Source organism: Aythya fuligula, chromosome 3 (genome assembly GCF_009819795.1).
Source record: "Aythya fuligula isolate bAytFul2 chromosome 3, bAytFul2.pri, whole genome shotgun sequence".
Classification (NCBI taxonomy): Eukaryota; Metazoa; Chordata; class Aves; order Anseriformes; family Anatidae; genus Aythya; species Aythya fuligula.
Window position 1 is genome coordinate 80,923,796 of NC_045561.1, and position 21,231 is coordinate 80,945,026.

General features: G+C 35.9%; 1 protein-coding gene and 1 non-coding gene across 4 annotated transcripts in view; one reads left to right on the top strand and one right to left on the bottom strand.

The window, feature by feature from the left end:
• Positions 1–1,079: 1,079 nt before the first annotated feature.
• Positions 1,080–21,231, top strand: part of AKAP7 (A-kinase anchoring protein 7) — an 86,078-nt gene continuing 65,926 nt past the window's right edge. For all 3 annotated transcript variants that reach the window (XR_004253075.1, XM_032184261.1, XM_032184262.1), the window contains exons 1-4: positions 1,080–1,191; positions 2,170–2,315; positions 6,777–6,913; positions 12,064–12,224. Coding sequence is in view for 2 of the 3 variants with exons in the window: in XM_032184261.1 (XP_032040152.1) it covers positions 1,143–1,191; positions 2,170–2,315; positions 6,777–6,913; positions 12,064–12,224 (493 nt within the window). In the remaining variant the exon portion in view is untranslated. The remainder of the gene's footprint in view (positions 1,192–2,169; positions 2,316–6,776; positions 6,914–12,063; positions 12,225–21,231) is intronic.
• TRNAQ-UUG lies at positions 14,835–14,906 on the bottom strand. The gene has a single exon. It is a non-coding gene; the product is annotated as a tRNA-Gln (tRNA).

The window sequence follows — 21,231 nt, forward strand, 5'->3', positions numbered from 1 at the left end:
TACACAGATAGTGCAGCTTTGCAGGGCACAAGAAAATAATACACACTTCTGCTGCCAAATTTCCCCCTTGGGCCAGATTTGGGCTATCTGCACTGGTCACAAGAGGAGCTTTGAAAGCGTGTTGTCTGTAGTAATGAGCTGTCCTGGGATAAACTGCAATTCTGACATAAGGCTTCTTCCACTACAGTAATCCCATTGTGGACTTGTCCCAGAAGAATATTGCTGGATGTTTGGTTACGTGCACATTTTCTGTTGCTAGAGGAGATTTTGATTTTTATCTTCTTACGGTATAGCTTAGTACACAGCTATTAGCATTTACTGATGAAGAAATATGAAACAAGTATAGGGAAATGACTGTGCATAATTAGTACTCTTGGGGGGAAAAAGGCCTTTTTGAAAACTTTTTAGTGGAGTTCCTTCTGTCATTGTGGTATTTCTCTGAGATTCATGTTTATACATGCAAGATGAATTTAGATTTGTAGTGATTCCTTCTTAAATGTCATTAGTTTCTAGAACAGGTTGAAATTGTTGCTGTCTATAACATGTTAATGCTGTGTGGGAGATGCAGGAATAGAATAATCATCTCATTCTTGCATGATGTAGTTAGCTGAGAGTTCTTTGTTTTATGTGGAACTGTAGGATTCCCTTTGTGCTCCTCCATGCCTTATTTGCAGTGTGTTTACACTGCAGGTCATTTGCCAGTGTTCATCTGCATTCAATTTCATATGCCATTGCTGTTATCTATAGTGAACTTCACATGCTATGTAAAGGCTTACTGTTTTATACTTGGTCATAACTGTCCTCTTTGCACATAATTGCATTTACTCAGTACTGAACAAGAACAAGTTACTAAACATAGAAAGCTAAATGCACTTTTTATGCTATTCCACATCGAGTGTTGAAGTCCTTTTGCTGATATGTTGACGAGGAAATGCTGGTAAATAGAGAAATTTATAAATTGTATATTGCTTGTGTATAATGCCAACGGCTGTTTGTATTGAAAACTCAGACCCGGTGTCTTAAAATATATTACAGATGGGCTGGAAAATGTACAGGAAAAGAAGAAAATCTTTGCTGAGATTAAAAAAGCAACACAACAGAGAAAAAAGCCATGTCCATCTGCTGAATCAGTAGACTCTCTGATGGCAGAAATGCCGTTTGCCAACACAGATATTGAAGATGAATTTGCTCGTAAGTAAATCTAAACAGAAATTGTGTTTCTGTTCCACATGCGCTTCTTGGTTCTGCCTGTTGGAGCTCATGGGTGGGCTCTGTGCGTGGGGTGGTAGAGCTCCTGCAAGCAGTATCAAGCCTGGTGTATCCGTTGTTGGTAGGCAATCCTGTAGGTACATGAGCGTATTAAAAATGTACTATTTTATGATCTGTTTCAAGATTTAGCTGCAGAATAAAGACATCTTGTATGTCTATTTGCATTACTACATACGAACTTTTCAATTGATGGCTTCCAGCTGATGGTTGGAAGAGCTGTCTTGCAATGCCTGTGTTCTCAGCACATGGCTATAAATAAGTGCACCTGTCAGTGGACAGTGCAGGACTGCAGTCTGGTCAGCTTATGGATGTGTATACCTCCATGTGGTGGGAGAGGGTCTGCAAAGTCTTGAGGAAATAAGCTGGGAGGGAAGTGATTTATGGTACAGAGAGAACTGAGGACATGCGCTTTTCTTCGTGTTGGAAGGAGCCTTCGGGAAAGGAGCCAGACAGTAGGTCTTGTTTAGATTAAATTTTCTTCTGGGCAGGGTTTGTTCTATGAACTATAGGTTGGCCAGTCCTAGTCTACTGCAACCTTTTCCTTTAATAATCCTGTGTATTACCTGGTTTTGAAGTCATGTCCACACATTTCATGTGTGGAGAGTTGCAGGCCAAGTCCACTGCAGTGAGCTGACAAAACATGGGAGTAGCTTGGAAGCTGTGTTAGCAGTTGATGAGCCCTGCTTGGATATACATACTTTTATTTCAAGTATGGTATTCCACCTGGGTGACTGTGTTAATTCAAGTTGGAATAGGATCCCAATCAGACAGTTCAGTGCACGGGCAGATCAGATGCTTCAGTCAGTTGACTGAAGGCAGCTCCTGTAGGCATGATGTTATTTGTATCTTTGTTCTGATTTGTCCGTATGCTGATTTTTTTAATTCTTTTTTTCTTTTCAGTGCATGCCACCTCCGAATTAAATAAGGAAAAGAAAAGAAAGAGGACTACTGGAAAGGAAATTCCAGAAGGCAGTGAGAGAAATAAGAAAAAGAAAAAACAGTATCAGCCAAATTATTTCATTTCTATTCCAATTACTAATCCAGAGGTGATGTTCTTTATGATAGTAATTTTGTATAACCAGAATTACTTCAACAGCTACATGTGTTTGTAAGAAGAGAGGTTTATATTTATCTTTTTACTCAGTTGTATGGATTTCATACTGTTTTGATTGTAGCTGGCTTAAATTTCCCCTTTGTACTTTTCCAGTATTACATATTTGGTGTTTCATTTAGAATAAGGAAAAGAGACATTTCATTTAATAGGGAAAAACTCTGCATTATTTTTAGCTCTCCTTATAGGTAAGAATTTAAATTTGGATCTGTTGTTGTTTTAACAAGGCATTTTGTAGTTTAAAAAGTTTCCAGTAAAATAGATGATCTTATTTAAAATTCAAACAAGCTGTTGTTTTAGTGACAAGCTGTTCAGATGGATTCAAGAAGTGCAGTGGACTTTTAAAGAACATGTATTTTCCTATAGTTGGCATATGTTGTCTCATTTAACCTAACAGTGAACAAAGATGATGTTTTTATGTGCTATGGGATGTGTCTGATACAGCTTTGGTATTGAGTTTCTTCATCAAGGAAAGCAGGTGTATTATGTTTAAAAAGTTGAAAACAACAGTTTACCACCATTTCCAATTTTAGATTTATATTTTAATATCAGAAGCTATATCTTTCAGGTGATCTTTAACTCATTCTACATCTGTACTGTTTTCAGAGAAAGTCAAAGATTGAGATAATCTGAAATTAAAAAGATACAATATAGATTTGAAAGTTACGATGCAGTCTTCGATGCTTCAAAAAGCACTGTGTGAAGAAGAGATTGCAGAGGCTCTATTCTTCGTCTTCAGAATAGATCAGGAATAGCCTGACACAAATATCTTCTATGCCATCTTGGTCTGAAATGGCTTTTCTTTCTGTCTCTTCCATGATTTAACAGCAACAATTAATGCAAAGGTTACATAATCTGATCTTTGAGAATTGCTGCTCACAATTGTTATGTTGAATTGGTGGCTGAGTAGAAAAAATCTTAACTAAACATCCATTTTTATATGCCCTGTATTGTTTACAAAGGTAAAGAAACAACTCTAAATCTCAGAGCATTTTGGGAATTCCAAGACTTTGCTAAAAAGTTTTGTTTATACTTGCCTCAGATGTAGAGTTGTTATGAAAGTAGAAAATACACGTTGGAATTTGTATAGGCAACATTAGCCAAAATGTAGACTTAAGACACCTGGCTTCTTGATAGCCAGAGGGGATCTGGTAATTACTAGTAGCATTTCAATTAGGAAGGAGGGGTCTTTCCTTTGTGAGGATCTAATTTTACTCCGGTGAATTGTTTTAGGCATTAGTACTCTTTCTTCATGTTTTATATAGGCTTTTAGGCTTTACACAGAGAAACATTTTGTAGTAAGGAATATTTCTGGAACATTTAATGAACTGTTCCTGTTGAAAATTAAACATTTTCCTTGCTTTCATTTTAATCATGTTCCAAATCTTCAGAAGTAAAATGAGGTATTCCATTAATTTGGGATTTATATTTAACGTTTTATTAGTTCTGTAAGAATAGTTGAATGTTATTACTTGGCAGGTTAGTCTTTCGGGCTCTTCCAGTCTTGATTATAATTTCAATTAATCTGTTAAATCTTTAAAGCTCACAGTAATCACTTCCCAGTAGTGTTCTTGCAGTAAGCAGAATCGTTATTTTATTACTCTTCAGAATAACATATCCCAGGGAATGGGAGAGGATACCTTGAAATTACTATTTGAGTCCTTATTTAGGGGGAAATTTTATAAATAATCTGAGAGGAGAATTATTGAGTATGATCTGCCCTCAGCCGTTTCTTTTTGGAAATGGATATGGAAGTTAGGAAATCTCAGATTAGATGAAGTTGTTGTCAGCATGACAGCAGTTGAAATTTAACATAAAATTTCATAAGGCAATGTAAATAGCAAGTAAAAACAATATGAAGTTTTCATTCATGCATGGGCTATAACTAGATATTACTGAGATTCAGGAAGAGTCCTGGCTAGCTTGATTAAAATTCAGTGCTCTCAGCTGTTAAATGCACATTCGATTTACCAAAGAGAACAGCATCAGTCTGAAGTCATGACAGCATGGCTAAGCTCTAGCTGTTGTGTTACATTTTGATCACGTGAGTTCTGGGAAAACACACTAAAAATAAATTGCTGAATTCACAAAAATGGATTTGAAAAGTTCTTTTATCCCTTCTCTCTGTACAACCTCAACATCTATCATACAGAATGTTGTTGCTCCAGCCAGAGAACACGATCACTCATCGTTCTATTTTGCTGTTATCAAGAAGGCAGCACATTTCTCTGCTGGGTTCAACAACAGCTTGTCTCTGGACCTGCTAACTATCCATCTTTGGAATTAATCTTCTTCCAAAGGTGCGTTATTCATTAGGTTTTAACCTGTCAGAGGTACTAATTTTCTACGGTGTTTTGTGGAATTTGTGGTGGTGAAAAGAGAGCTTTGAAAGAACGTGCGTGTGTTACAGGCTGCAGTGTGAGTATGGCAATTACCTGTTCTTTGAGATCTGACAGATGATGAATAAAAATATGCATATTTTTTAGGCAGTCAACCCCTGATAACTGAAAATCAGCCACAGCATGTGTTCTTTCTTGCCTGAGCTAAAACTGAGCTATAGGAGGGACCTGGGGGTAGTGCAGGGAGTTTAGGAAATGAGTAGGAAGGGATTTGGAAGTACTACTGAAGGGAACTGTATGGGCGAGGGAAAGTGGAGTGTTGGCTGAATAACTGAATGCTGAGTAACGCTGATCTTTTTCTGAGCTAGGATATGGTTTTATCACTGTGATAACACAGCTCCAAACCTGTCTAATGTATTCCGAAGGGCGTGTATACTTACACGTATCTTTTTTTTTTTTTTTCTTTGCCAGCTCTCAGGTACAAATTAAATTTAGATAGACTAGTCAAAAATAGTTGAAAATGGAACGAAACTGTAATTGTTATGATAGAGCATTTCATTTTTTTTTCTTTACTGGGGTAACTGCATTTGCTTTAGTTTATAAACTTAAATAATTATGCAGTCGATACACTGTAGCTATCAGGGATTGTGTTTACCAGTTTCTTGTGTAAACACGGGTTAAGTTTCTCCTGCATCTTGGACTACAATGGAAGCGTCACGTATTTATGATAAGTTCTGACTATGAAGGAAACGGTCTTATATTATAACAAGAGTTATAATCGGAGTGCTGGTGCAATTTTCTTCATGTGTCTCACACTACTAAAGACATGTCTGAGTTGTAGATGCCATATTACTTCTGGCAAGTGAGTTTCGTTTCCTTCTCTCCACCCTTCCTGGAGTTGGTTCTCTTCAGCTATAACTAGTTTTTATTTATATGGCGCTTTACCTCAAATAAATAAAGTGGTACTAGATATATTAGGTAAAACTCCTGCATGGCAAACCTCATCATAAGGACGTGGGTCACAGAAGTACTGACCACTCCCATTATAGTGTACTTTTTATGGAAATTTGTGTGTTAATTATCATCAGCAGAGTAACTGAATTGTAGCTTTTTATTTTAGCCTAACAGCTACTTATGCGTGTTATAAAAATTAATATATACAGTATATTCATTAAGCATTCACCAATGGGTTGCAAATAAAAATCAGATTCAAGTTTTCTACGTGCTTCTTTTAGACTATATACCCCAAAGCTGATTTGTCTGTAATATCTTTGCTTATCATCTTTTAGAAATAACTCATTTTGTCATGTGGTCAGGGTTACTGGATTTGATTTAATTTCTACTAATATACTCAAGCATTCTTGAAGCTTTTTTTTAAAAAATACTATAATACAAGTATTGTAACTGCAGGCACAGTAAGCAAGTTGAATACAATTTGTATAGCATGTATAACTATACAAATAAATTTAATTGAAGAAAAATGTGAACCAAACACTTTTATAGAAAAAGACTGGTGATGTTAGAACTGTATTACAGAGATTCATTAAAACGTTTGAAGAGATTATATAAATTATACAATCTTTTGGACAGTGTAATCAGAATTGTAAATCTCCACAAATAGCTTACTGACTATTTGCCTGTTCCTTTTTTGCCTGATACTGTAAAGGCCCCTTTATCTTTTCAGACACTTGTCTGCACATAGCAGTATACATGTTTAGCAGACAGTAGAGAAGCTCTCTAAAGAAGCCTCTGATCTGGACTACTGGCAGTGTAAAACTGGATGATTTTAATCTGTTCTGGGAATTTGTCATTTTATGGAACCTAGCTCCTGTTAAGATGTGATGGGAAATGTCCTGCTACTTGTTAATCACTGCATTTGTACCCACTATGAGTTTACTCAGGCCAATTAGCACGGCTTTATCAGAGGATAAAACTTGCTTCTGCTAGGATGATTTCTACATAAACATTTGACTTCAGTTTGTGCGCTTTTGTGTTCACTTACATTACGGGATGCAGTAATTGCTAACTGCTGTTTCTGTGCCTGTCTGTCTTTCCAGATTACTGACGGTATTCGGGCCGTCCAAGATGCAATAATACAAAAGGATCATAGGCTTTCCAAAGCAATGGTTCGCTGTGCCTCGCTGCACGTCACCATGTTGGTGATGCATTTATCTGGAGAAGAAGAAATTGGCATGTAGGTATTTTGGTGTTAAATGTATAAAAGTAGTTTTGTTGGAGGAGTTAATAAAAAGAGTAGGAGGGGTAACTGATGCTTGTTTTTTTGTCATCCCTAAATTACTAGGGCTACTGAGCATTTAATTCACGTTGTTCTTAAGCTGCTAATCTTAATATCAGCCATTTTCCTAATTTATGGTATGTCATAAATTCTGCACAAAGTACTCTTTTTGCTTCCTTACATTTTTCATAACTGTGTGCTGAACTTGCATGCACAAATCTCATGTTTGCTAAAGTAGTTATTTCAAAACAATGTTTTGTTGTAGGGGATGTTGAGCAGATCAACAGAGGAGCTTTCAGAATTTTGTAGCTCAGCAGATATTATAGGCCAAATTAGTAACTTTCACTGAAAGACTTCAATGAAATAAGCCTTAGCTGCAAGGTAATGCCTCATGCAGTTGGCTTTTAATGCCTCTAAATGAATTTATTATACTCAAACTATAAGTACATTTTTAAAAGAGAGTTCATTAGGCCTTATCAAAAGTATAATTTTTATATTGCTTCAGTGAAATAGCTGAGTTTTTGCTCATATAAAACTCCTAACAGTCATGGAAAGGGCTATGTGTTATGTGATGATACCATGTATAAGTGTCAAATGTGACTATTTGCTTTATAAAAAGTGCAGTTCTTGGATGGCTTTTACTGTCTATCACATGCTGTATAGCTCTCTGACAAGCCTACTTTAAAGTACAAGTTCCATGGTTAATATGAAGAAATTCAGACTTTTAAGTCCATACAGATATAATTTATGAACCTTTAGAATAATAGTTTGTGTGTCTAGCTGTATGTTTGACTTGAAAACATCCTTTGTGTTTCATAGTCCTACTTCACACAGACTTTCCTGGCAGTTGCTATTGAGATGTGGTGCCCAGTAGCCTACATATGTCATGTCTCTCTGTATGTGTACATTGTAATTGCAGGATGGAGATGACAAACACTTGGGTACCTGTAACAGTGTTAATTAAAATACTGATAAATGGCCTGCTGGCATTATACAGACATCTGGGAATCCTCCATTGCTTATGTATCAATTTTGAAGAGAATTAGTAATGAATCAAAAGTCCTTATATTGTAGTTTTGTGAAAGAAAAACGTTACTTATTCATCTACCCAAGATGAGTTATTTCAGGGGTCTTCCATGATCTATATATTGTAGTCGTTTTCTCTGCAGTATTAGAAGACATGCAGTCCATATACTGAATTACATAGATCAAATAATGAACAAGTACAGTGAGACATTGCTTGCGTTTTGGTCACACAGTTACAAAATGATGTGTATAATAAGTGTGTGCATTGAATCATTTTTCCCCCAGAAGGTTTTGCTATTGAAGTACAGGTTGCTCATAGGAAAGCCAGAATCCAACGCGGAATGTGAGAACAATTAGTAGAAGGTATTTTGGCTGAAAACATTTATCACACCTAAAAATAATGATATCAATGTATCTAAATCAATTGCCCAGCTTGTTTTTCACACGTTTCCCTGAATGTTGTAATATTGAATCCTTGAGGGATCTATGCTGTCACCTCTTCTGTGAGGTTACAAATCTGTTGGCTTCTTCCTCCAACACTGCTCTGAAGGGAGACACAGACAGCTGGGAGCAGGGAATCGAAACGAGAGGAAAGGATTCTAGATTTGCTGGGCTCCCTCTCCTCTCCACGTTGTCTCCTAGAGTTGGCACACAAGCTTCCTCCTTCTCTGGTTGATGAGTGAACTTTGGTAGCCCCTGAAAATCGTAGAGAACAACCACCAACTGTGTGAGCACTTTTTTTTTTTTTTTAAGGGTTTTAAGTATGAACTTCTGAAGAAGGCAGTATGAGAGGATACCTCAAAGGCAAGTATGCCTCCTCATGACTGGAGTCATGAATTCTGTATCAAAATGAATATTGCCAAGTTCAGTATTCTCAGCAACATCCTTTGCAGCTCTCTCTGTTCAGCTGCCACCTGGGCACTTACTTATGGAGTTCTTCTCTGCCTCTCCCAGCAGAACTCCACAGTCCAGGCATGCAGGAGCTGTCTTCTAGTCAGCAGCAGCTTCCCCAGGGATTCACCCCTTTCCTGGCCAGGTGCCTACTACAGGTGTCTAGCTCAGCTATCCTCAGGTATTCTAGGTTGCATTTCTATTATATGGAATTCTTATTTTTCTCATAACTGTTGTTTTCTGCTTAATATTCTGTAAGTACTTGAAGAGTTAAAACTTGAATTTTCTTTTCCTTGCATCACCAATTTTTGATACTACATTAATGGAATTAAATCAAGAACCAGACTAGCAGAAGAACCTGTGTGTAATTTCAGATGACAGTAGCCTCTCAAACAAAGGGCAACTAGTGAACTAGACGTCTAAGAGTTCACAGATCCAAAAGTTTGGATGTGTTAAGTTACTTAGATATCTACAGTTTTTCTACTCTATATGCACAATAGTACTTCTGTCTGTATAGAAATGAAATGAGTTGAATGCTATTTGAAGTCCAAACACATGATAAGAATGTTCTGAACATAATACTCAGTTCAGCACAAAGCTCTTTGTATGATGTTTTAGTACATACAGCTTTTGCCTTGGAAATAGAAGATCTGCATTTTAGGTTTCTCCTTCTAAGGGAATCCAGACCTACAATTTGCATGGGAATTTTCTAACTCATGGGCTGTAGTCTAGCCTTCATGAGGACACGTTACAACTGTTTTTATAAGACTGTATGAAATCAAGAATGTGAGGTTTAAAATAACATAACGAAAACAAGCAAAAAAGAGTCATGACAGCACTCCCTTCAAGCAAAGCAGTTGTAGTCCATGCTAACAGCATGTCTTTTATCTATTTACTTTAATGTCAAATGCATTCGTAGCATACTTGGGATCTGGTATTGGAAATTAGGATACCAGCCTTCACAGTAAGTGCCTTCATTAACAGACTATAGCTTAAAGTTCCTTTTGTAACTTGTCAAAGACTGTGAATCTAACCTTTTTATTATAAATATGAAAGCTATTGAATTCTAAACTAACAGTTCAGAAATTCCTGAAAAGAATTACACCAAACAAATGCTATAATGTTTACATTAGAACAGTATAGAAAACGAGAAGCACTGCTTCTGTAACCCTTGTTTGTATACACTGAGAACATACTGCCTTTTTTTATTATTATTTTTCCAGTTTGGAGCAAAATGCATGTAAGCTCTTTTGTTATGTTTGTGGGGTAGTTGCACTGAGTGTAATTACTGTTTGGCATTGTAAGTACTATTTGGTATGGAATAAGAAGAAAATACCACTGTTGTGTTCATTGCTGTTGAATTCAGCGGAAACGTTTGTCCTTTGTGCTTTATTCTTACAAAGCAATCGTCAGTTGTTATAAAATAATAGATGGAAAAGAAAAATACAAAATATTCTCAATAGAGATGACAGCAATTTTAAAAAAATAATTTAGTGTATTTAAAGATTATTAAAAAAAAAAAAGTAGAACTAAATCTTTAGCGACAACAGTGCTAAACTGAAAACACACTGCTCTGTTTGAGTTGACCTTTCATAGACCTCATCAACTGAAATTGGGCTGGTCAGTGAGTTCTGCAGCACACCCTACAGTATGGAAATACAAGTCTGTATTCAGTTGGGGACCAGAGCTTTCCATGGCTGTCTGTGTACCAGTTCTCAGATGTAAAAAGTCCAAAGAGGGATTTTAGGGCATGATTTAGTACTTAAAAGCCCACTGAAGTCTTTGATACTGTTTATTAGTAATATCTGTATCTGTTTTTGAATGATTTTCAGGTTCGTGTCAGTAAATAAATACAGAAACAATAATCTGTGAAATAATCTGACAGGCATAATCAGTATTAGATGGTGTTTTTAAAAAGCCTTGAAGTATAGCAGACATGGAAGGCATTCAGAACAATCTTGTCTTAAGGTGATGAAGGTGGCAGAGATAATGCTTAAAAATAAATACCTTTGCCAAGGAACAAGTAATAGCATTGTTGCTGAAAGTGATCATACAGGAGCTAAAATACTTCCAGTTTGTAGCTTAAAGTCATAAGAAAAAACACAGGAGAACTATATCAATCAGAGATGCTTTCTTAACTTGATTTCAATTAACTGTATGGTTCCCATCAAGACTCTGTCTTGTTAAACATAATGGAAAAGTGAGTAGAGCTGTTTGTATGTGTACAGGCTTAAAAAATAGATTTCAGAAATCATGGTGATGGCTTTCATCCAGTTAATGTAGAGAGAATAAAATAAACTCCTGAGATTTTTTTAACCTTTTACTGCCATCTAGCGTTGATAAAGTCAACATTGTTTTAGTGAGCAGTTTAAATATAGTTTCACTGAGTAGAACTAAAAACTTGGAGCATGCAAGAGATTTTTAGAAGACACTAAGAATATATATATATACATTTTTTTTTCTCATGAATCATTTCAAAACAAGTACATGTACTTAATGGGGCTAATTAAAATGATTATTAACAGGTTACCAGGCTTGCTACAGTTTCTTAAATTACATGTAGATTATATGTGCGCACTACTTCTCCCTTAAAGAAAGTAAGCATTAATTTAGTATGTCTTTTCCTGATAGCTCTCAATGAGCTTAATAGTAATTTACATCTAATTACATCTAATTTTATCATTATATATATATATAGTACATATAAAATGTCACTAACTTCTGTTTACAGTAACAAGTAATATTCTGTAGCACGTTTGAATGAAGCAGCATCTTAGAGTGTCCCATTGCAATGTCAGGAGAAGAACAAAAGTAGGCTACTTTCAGAATGGAAAACCAAATGCTTCTGAATTAGACTCTTACTTAAATGGGATGCACAGAGTAATAGAAATATTGTCATCTTATTATCTAGTCTCCTTGAGAATTGAGATACATTCTTTCAAGGAATTGTACCTGCTGCTAAGTCTGCCTTGTAGTTTCCATGTTTTTACAGCAGGGCATATGAACCAGTTTACCATTATAAAATGATGAGAACAGTACTGACTGCATTGATAGGGAGTAGTGCAAAAGTACCTGAGTAGCTAATAAATTAATACTAATAAAGCTTTTTGAAACTTATGTATAGAAGGATTAATAGTAATGTAAACATTAATATTTGACTTTCACACAGATGTTTTCTTTCTTCTTGACAGAGCAGTTGATGCTCTTTCAGACAGCAAGGATTTTGTAGAAGATCTCCTAAAAGGAAAAACTGTGGACTTGTCTTTTCAAGGAATCGATCATTTCAAAAATGAAGTTGGATTTGTGAAGTTGACAGAAAATGATCATACAGCTGTACTTACAGAAATAGCAGGTAAGAAAAGTTATTTCTTACACATTGTGAAGACAGGCTCAGAGAGTTGGGGTTGCTCAGCCTAAAGATGAAAAGGCCCAGGGGAGACATTACAGTGGCCTTCCAGTGCCTAAAGGGGGCCTGCAGGAGGGACTCTTTGTCAGGGATTGTAATGGTAGGACAAGGAGTAATGTCTTTAAACTAAAAAGGGTAGATTTAGATTAGATATTAGGAAGAAATCCTTTACTCTGAGGGTGGTACGAAGTGTGAGAACAGGTCATCCAGAGAAGCTGTGGCTTCCCCATCCCTGGAAGTGCTCAAGGCCAGGCTGGATGGGGCTTTGGGCAACCTGGTCTAGTGGAAGGTGTCCCTGCCCATGGGAGGGGGATCAGAACTGAGTGGTCTTTAAGGTCCCTTCCAACCCAAACCAGTCTGTGATTCTATGATTCTGTGATGTATTTGCACCACCTGCATGTGCACTAACTCTCAGTTCTGTCTTAGCAGTGGAGCTAAGGCTGCTTCATTTGCCAGTCAGGTAAAATGCATCCAAAATATAGTTCTCAAGTCAGTAGGAATATATAAATTAAAAGGCATATAAATATCAGCTGAATAACAGCAGACAGTATTTAGATCAAACCAAGGTACAGTGGAGGTTTTTTTATCTGTTTACAAGGCTGTACTTAAATTATGTTGTTTACAGATATTAAAGAAAAATTATCAGTAAACAGTACTGTCTGTAATTCACCAGTGTCCTTTAAAACTATCCCAGTAATTCCAGCTATTCTTTGAAAAGACTCTTTAAAAGAGTTTTTCAGTATTGATGAATCATCTTTTGTGTTCTGTGGAATGTGAGGTCACACCATTTTTTAATAGTGCAATAACCCATATCAGGCATTTTGCGGAACAGCAAAGACTACTGTTGTCACGCTACATCTTGTGCAGTCCAGTACAGAGAAAAAAATGGAGAAAGTCTTCGTTAATACAGTGCTTTATCTAGCAGTTCACTAGGTTAATTTCTGAAGTGCATTTCCATAATGTTTAGTATTTTTAAACTTACATTTTGAAGAGACGTTGAAGAGAAGAGTGTGAGAGAGCTTTCCAGCTTACTAAATTGCTTGTGTTGTTATTGGGCGATGCCTTCTTACTTTAAGCAATGTTTGATAGAGAAGTATTTTTAATATTTATTATAGTAGGAATTGAGCAGTACTTACAGTTCCAGAGAGGCTTTGGTTGTCAAATAATACCATAATTATTTTAGGGATTTAATGTACCAAGTATTTTTTCAGTCATTTGGAAGATGCACTTCCTCATCCTTGTCTTTGAGTTTGTCTTTACCTTTCTTTTAAAGGTGATTACTGTGTGTACGCTGCTTTATGAACAGTGAGAGTTCACGTATAAGCTGAGTTCCCTTTCAGTACCTCTTATGAAAGGAGATGAATGGTTTCTGTTAGTCACTGACTTTTGATTTTAAGGAATTTATAGTGAATTATTAATAATTCTAAAATAACTGAAGTTGCTGGACTCAGACAGCTAAACATCTTCTGGCTACAGGAAATAAAGACATTGTTCTAAGTGATTTACTATATATTATAGCCTAGTTAAACAGATTTTTATCAGAATATTTGGTAAAAGATGAGGTCAGATTTCAACTTCAACATTGAACGTTTTTCAGATTTTCAATGTTGAAGGTCCTTCGCAGTGGATGAACTCATGGTACAGTCAAATTCAGCAAACAAGCAAACCTATGTTTTCTTAGTAAAGTATAACTATCGGTACTCATTGGTGAACTTTCTTTGCTTATATTAGAACTACAGCTGTATCTTACTGTTTTCATTTAACATTGCTCTTTAGTAAAAATGTTTCTTATTTCAGTTCTTACTTTTGACAACTGAATGGACTGTTTCTTGCCTTAGGACTGTCTTTTAGTTTGTTGACCTATGTAATGATGTATGTTTCATTCAGATTTATTTCTGAAACAGGGTAAGGAGCTGAACATTACCAGAAGAAAATGGTAAAATGAAATGGCTGAAAGTGTTAAATGGATATGACTTATCATATTCTTTCCTAACACTTCTTTACTGGCTGTCAGAACTGTAACTTCTCAATTGCTGCTGATTCCAGAATCTCTTTTGATGCTTTCTTGGAAGTGCTAGTATTATTTCATAACAGGTAGCCTATATTTTGTGAAAGCAAATTCAGCTTTATGTTGATACTTAAGCCAGGAAAAAGTTTTCAGGTTTATAATCACTGCATATCAAAGATCATAAAAGTTTCAAAAGCTTTCAAAAAGCTTTCAAAAGTTAGCTTAGTTGCATGTTAAATTAGTGGAAAGACCAGTAGAAGGAAAATGGACACACTAAATGTTTTCAGTCTATGTCTTCATTAAGATTGAATTGCAAAGACTTTTAATATAAGTAACCTGGTTAAATAGATAAATTGTTAATACACTTATATCACAGAATCATCTAGGTTGGAAGAGACCTCCAAGATCACCTAGTCCAATCTCTGACCTAACAGTGAGCAGCCCACCACTAACCCAGATCACTAAGTTCTGCATCTAAATGTCTTTTAAAGAAGACCTCCAGGGGTGTTGACTGAACCACTTCCCTAGGCAAAGGGAAACATCCCCATAGGTTCTGCTGAGACTTGAACTCAGATCACTGGATTCAAAGTCCAGAGTGCTGCCCATTACACCACAGAACCAAATCTGTGGCCAAGAGTAATTTTGATCCTGTAGCTCACAAGACTGTAACTGCTGTTTGTCATTTACTACTGTGTAGCCAGGCAAGGATAAGCAATTTAATTGATAAGTGAAGGCACCCCACACAGAGTACTTTGCAGGAAAGGGCTTGTTACTTCAAGGTAGTGCAATTTAGAATAGTAAATAATATGAAACAAAAGAATCTCTGTGAACTTTTCAAAACTGATGAGGCAAATGGGAGTCATTAGGGTCCCCCCATCTCCCAAATGTATCACACATATAGTTCCTTTAGCATAATGATGCACTTAGAGGCCTAATTACAGCACATTTACTTTGCAAGCAGTTTTTACAAAGCATTAGCAGACAGTCCTCTAGTGGCCAAAACTCCTACTATGGGTAGTGTATTTTGGAAAAGATGGAATTATAACAGTGTTGATCTGAATTTTTTAAAAATCCTGCAAAATTTAAATAATGATGTATACATTTTTTTCCATCACATCCACAAATTAGGAAAAAAGTAAAAATGCCATTGGAAATTAGGATCTTCTTGTGGTCAGTGGAGAATAGATGTATTATAAAAAAGGTATTCTTCAATTTTGCACTTCCAATAGTAACCAACTAGGTATGATAAGAAGGGAAATGCATTGTAATCATCCTTCCTCTGCCTTTAGATGAGCCATTAGACGTGAATGAAATGAAATCAGATGCTATGGGCAGAGTTCAGGGAATTTTAGGCTGGCAGATTGCGATTTTCTAAAATATTACCCCTATTACTACGGAGAATCGGAGAGCAAGGTAGAGACATGTAGAAACTGAATGAGAAGTCTGTGTCTTGTTACACAGAGAATTTTCCTGAGCTGGAAAAAAGGCAATCCTGGTTTGTGGGTTCTTCGTCTGTTATGTTTCATGGTTGAGTTTTGTAGCGCTTACACAATATAGTAGAACTACTTACTGTCAGAAAAGAGCTTAATGAACTTTCCCTAACATTTACAGCAAACAGTAATTTTGTATTGACATTGTTGTAACAAAACAATAGGCTTGCATATGAGGCAAATCACAAAGCATCTAACAATGTAATGAACCCACTTTTCTTACTGTCCAGCGTTTTCTGGTTGACTATACAGACACTAAGCATACAGCTACTAAAAAAAATAAATTATGAGTTCACAATTGTGCTAAATAACTGTTTTTTGAAAAAAAGACTAAATTCCTTGAGGCACAGTGACATTTTACATGATCCTTCACAAGCAGCAAGAATTGTCTTGCCTTTAAAAAAAAAAATAAAAATAAGAATTGTGGAACTTTCAAAATATAGTAACACACCATATGGAGGCTAGAGCTGAGGTATCCTTTTTTTGGCTGCCAGGAAGAGTTTTTAGTACTTGCACAGAAAGTTGCAAGTACAGTAAATGAAATTATTATTTGTCTCCATTTAACATTATGGTTTTGTAGATGGCATGAAAGGAAAATATTAATGGTTTTCTTTCAAATCTAAGGAACCAGAGATCTGATGGTATAATTTCACATACTTATGAAAGAATTTCTAATGTATCATTTTTATAACACTTTGAAGATAAGTTGGTGGAGTTTTAAAAATTCTGGTAAGCTTTAATTCTCTTTCTACTTGGAAGCTCTTACTTTAGTGAATGTTCATTTGTTCATTCAGCTTCATGCTGCACATAGTATATGACTTTTTTGTATGAATTGTCTTATCACAGTGTGAGTGCTCTGCTTCTCTCTTTCTGAAGTGGAAACACCTTGGAAACACCTAACACAGCCTTTCTTTATGACTACGGAAAATCTGAATTTTCTTGTCATTTTTCTCCTGGACGTGATTATACAGCTTATAGAGGGCTTTAAGAAGCATAAATCCACATTTGATTCTGTGATATACCAGCTTCAGTTTTTCTCCTCCTGTATTAGTTCCTCTTTTGTTGTCTTCTCTGTATGTTTTTCATGTCACTTTTCTTAGCTTGGCCTTCTTTTGAACCATCATTTCTAGACATCACACTTTCTGCTTTAGACTCTAATCTTAGAACCATTGTCTCCCCCATCTCCCTTTGTTATTAAAAATCTCATTTCCTAACCTTCATACTGCAGTTTACAATTACTTAAATATTTTTTCTCTTTTTTTAGCATTTTTATCTACTTGTGGCATGCATTTTGTTTGATCTGGATTGATTCTTAGGCTCACCTGTGTGAGCTTTTATGTACAAGTGATAAAATTGTGCTCTACTATCAAAAACTGTGCTCTGTTGTACTCTTGCATGTTTTTGAGTTCAGAATGTCCAGAACACAATGTCTTGAATTAAATCTGAGTATGTTCCGCGTATTTTCTGAGTTTGTGTTTAGCTGGAATTTTGTGATCTTGGTGTTGTTTTTCAAGTCTTAGCGATGCTTTCAAGATCTGAAATATAAAGAGAAATCCTGACACAGCTTATTGACAGAATTTATAATAGGAATGTTTTTTCTTTGATGTTTTTCTACAATTTCTTGGCTTTGATTTCTTTTGTTTGAGCGTGGCCTATTTTTGGAATATGCTCTTTCCCTCTCTAATACACTCAATGTATTCCAGTCATAGTTGTTGACCTTTGGCTTATATCATAGCCATTGAAAAGAGTGGATGAGTGTTTTTTTTATTATTTTAACTTCTGGGACTGATATTACCTTTTGCTGGTTTGGATATATTGGATGCTTCATCTAACAGGTTGCACAGGTTCAACAATGGAGTTTTTTAATGCTTATGTTGTTAGCAAAATGAGTCCAATAAAAATGATCGCATATTTCATCTACAGTTGTTTTCCTTGTATATTAGAGATTATATTTTGGTGCACTGCTCTGCTTGTATACCATGTAGTACTTTCTGGACTGTACTTAAAATAATAAATACATTCTAATGTAAAGAAGCACATGAGCAAAAATGTACCACTTAGTTTGTTTTTTGTAATACATTTCATGTATTCTGTCAAAAATATGCCTGGCATTCCTGCTTTGTGGTTGTATCCTGAGTACATGATTTTATGGGCACAGCTGCCAGAGACAATATCAGAAACTCTTTGCTGCTGGGCTGCTGATACCAGGATCTGTATGACGAGTGCTGCTCACAGCCTACTGCTGTGATGCTATATGTGTTTGACATAAACTAATTGTTGAAAATTTATTCTCTCTTCTAGTACAGCTTGTCTGTGATACAACTGGTGTCCCTGGAAAACTGGAGTTTTAAAACTGAAGCTTACAGAAATTAAAAAATATACAATATTGCTTGTAGGTTATTAATCATTTTGTTGTTGTCTGTGGAGCAGTAAAGAGAGATCACTCCTGTAGTTGGTTTGATTTTTGGCAAGAACTAATTTTAGTTTATTACAGAATCACTGTTTTGCAACTTCAAAGTTATATATAGCTTCTCTTGTACTCTAAAGTGAATTCTGACTTAACCTGTTATTTTGTCTTCTGTGAAGATGTTGAAAGAAAAATATTGGTACAAGAGAAAATGTGTTAAGTTCAAATCAGCTTTCTGTAAGATACCACTTAGTTCCATAAATTACATGGAAATTTATCATATCCAGACATTGTCAGTATCAAAATATTATAATGATAAGTGCATGTCTGGTAGTACCAATGTAAATGCAAGTTTGCCAGAGACAAAAATTAAGGAGAAACAGGGTTAATATGGATCTTCTGTTTTAATTTGCTATTTATTCCTTAGCATTTATTCCATTATTTTATTCCATATATATATAGCATTTATTCCATTATTTTATTCCATATATATATAGCATGTATTCCATTATTCCATATACCATTAACAGCATCCTGTAATTATCTACCAGAAATAACACAATTAGTTCTGAAGTGTTAAGTCAGAAGTTTGAGAAGTATTATAATCAATTTTTGTCCAAGACGTCATAGAAATCCTGAGCTAAAAGCTACACATACAGTGATTTAATAAATAATTTCTTGTGCTTTTCTATACTATGGAATATTTGAAATACTAAGTGAATTTGAGAAATACAACAAATTCTTCAGCTTAAATTTTCATTTTTATAATTACATTAAAAATGCTCTTTGAAGCTGATAAAGTGAGTAGGTGAATCCCGTTTCCTTATTTTAACCATAGGCTTTGCAGTGTTGGTTATATGAATGAACGATGGTGTTTATGCTCTGACCATTAGAGGGAGCCTGCATTCCACGAACAAGTTACTCTTCTGTTTATGTGGATAACCATTTCGTTTGCTTTTGATCCCTTTTTTAGTAAATATTGATTTGTTGGATTAAATATTTTAATTAGAATTACAGAAGGAAGACAAGTAGTCACTTCCTCTAACTGTTTACTAAAACTGACATTTACTCTAATCTCTCTAAATTGGTGTTCTTAACAGTTGCTACTAGAGGGAGAAATGGAGAGCAAGTCACACTGCCTATCAGTTGCTTTAAATACATTACAGCTTTACGCAAGCGTAAGTTGGCATTGCCACCATGCCAAAGCAGCCTTTATCCCTGTTGTGCTGGGGATTTCTGCCACCACACAGCGAATTCAAATGTGGTTAAATTAACCATTTGTCCTTTGCCAGGTAACTTTAACCTATTTGGTTCCCCACTGCAGTTTACTGAAGAGGTGCATGACTGTCAGCACAAAGAACAGGAGTGGTGGCTGGCATGGGGCTAGAGAGAAGCAGCCTGTTTTGGCAAGGATGGGGGTTTATGCACTTCTTTAAAGATTATGTAACCGCAATATTTAGCATCTGTTTTAGGGTGAGACCCTAGAGAAATAGTTTAATTCGGTTAATTTGGTTCACTTCAGTTCCAGATGGCTGAAGCTAAGATAAATGAATTTTGCTTCTTGTCAGTTACTCTTAAGTCATGTCATATGATGTAAAATTGAAGAAATTTATTTATGTACTAGGGAGATTGAAATATCTTTAGTTTGTCATGGTTTCTTATCTTTGCACTTTAACCTCATGGTGACTTTTATTGTCACTGTAACTGTAAAATACATGAAACAAACTATCCATGTGCATTGCTCTGAATCTGCACGTTAATTTCTCCTTTTTCATTTATTGTGAGGTGGTTTTGATTGTTAGCATCCCTCTGATGTTGTCTGAACACAGACAGTTATCTGGTAAAGGCTGCTGAGCACTGCTCGATAGTTTAATGAACTGGATGTGCTGTTCACTGTGTTCATTACCTTCATTCCTCTAAAATACCTTTTAGTGATCTCCACGCTGGTTCTTTAATGCTGAAAATGTTGAGTCCCACGGTCCTTTGAAAACAAGGACAGCAAATGCTTTTGGGTTTTCATTCACATTATTTTATGTAGAGCACTACCAAACACAGAATAACAGTCACTGTGATAAACATCTTATTAAAAAGAAACAATACAATATGTTTTTGTGAGTTAAAAGAAGCGGTGTTCACCTACTTTTGTGATGGTGACAAACATTTAGGAAGTATTGAGATGACTTAAAGCCCTTAGGAGAACTGAGTTTTATCAAGAAATCTGATGTAAGTTTCTATTTCAGTCTATCACTTTCAGCCTTCACACTATCACTGTCTTGTAAGGCCTACCTTATTTATTGGCATCTGTGCACAGTGTGGATTGCTTGGTCCAGGTGCTTCTTGGATCCTACCTTATGAATGAGCACGTTTTTAATCTATGCTTCTGTGTAACAATGGGGTGAAAGAGAACAACCCACACATATTGATGATATGTGGTTGAAAGAACCATGTAGCTTGCTGATACGTGATAGTGGTATGGTATGTATGGTGACAACTCACTATAGAAAAGCCTAAACAATATATAACCAAGTAACCATGAAGAAACACTGGGAATCATCTTGACTGTGGTTTGCCTGCTGGCACAGTGCAGAGCTGAATGAATATTTGAGGAGAAACTCTAGGGATGATGGGGAGTAGAAATAGCCCTTTTCATACAGAGAAACAAGGTCTTTCTTTTTCTTAGACCTTGGAGACAAAAGCACATCAGGTAGTTACTGACCCTGGTTTAACCACCGTATTTTTCCACCAGAGATTGACTATTGCTGAGCTGTTCAAGAGTCAATAGCTCTTGTCTGACAATAGCTAGGGTCACTCGTCAGTCTAACGCAATCCTTCCTGACCCTGTTAAGGGTCTTAGCAGTAAGGCGGTTGAGAGCGTGGTGCTTGGTGCAGTGTTTGACTATATATTCCAAGGATAATGTGATTTCTGAAGTAATTTATTTTATCACTTGGTACTTACTTCTCATGATTTATTGATGAGGTTGTGATAAATCTTACCATCTGAAGTGGTTGGTTTAAATTTCTTCGTTGGCTTACATGTTGGTCCTTGTG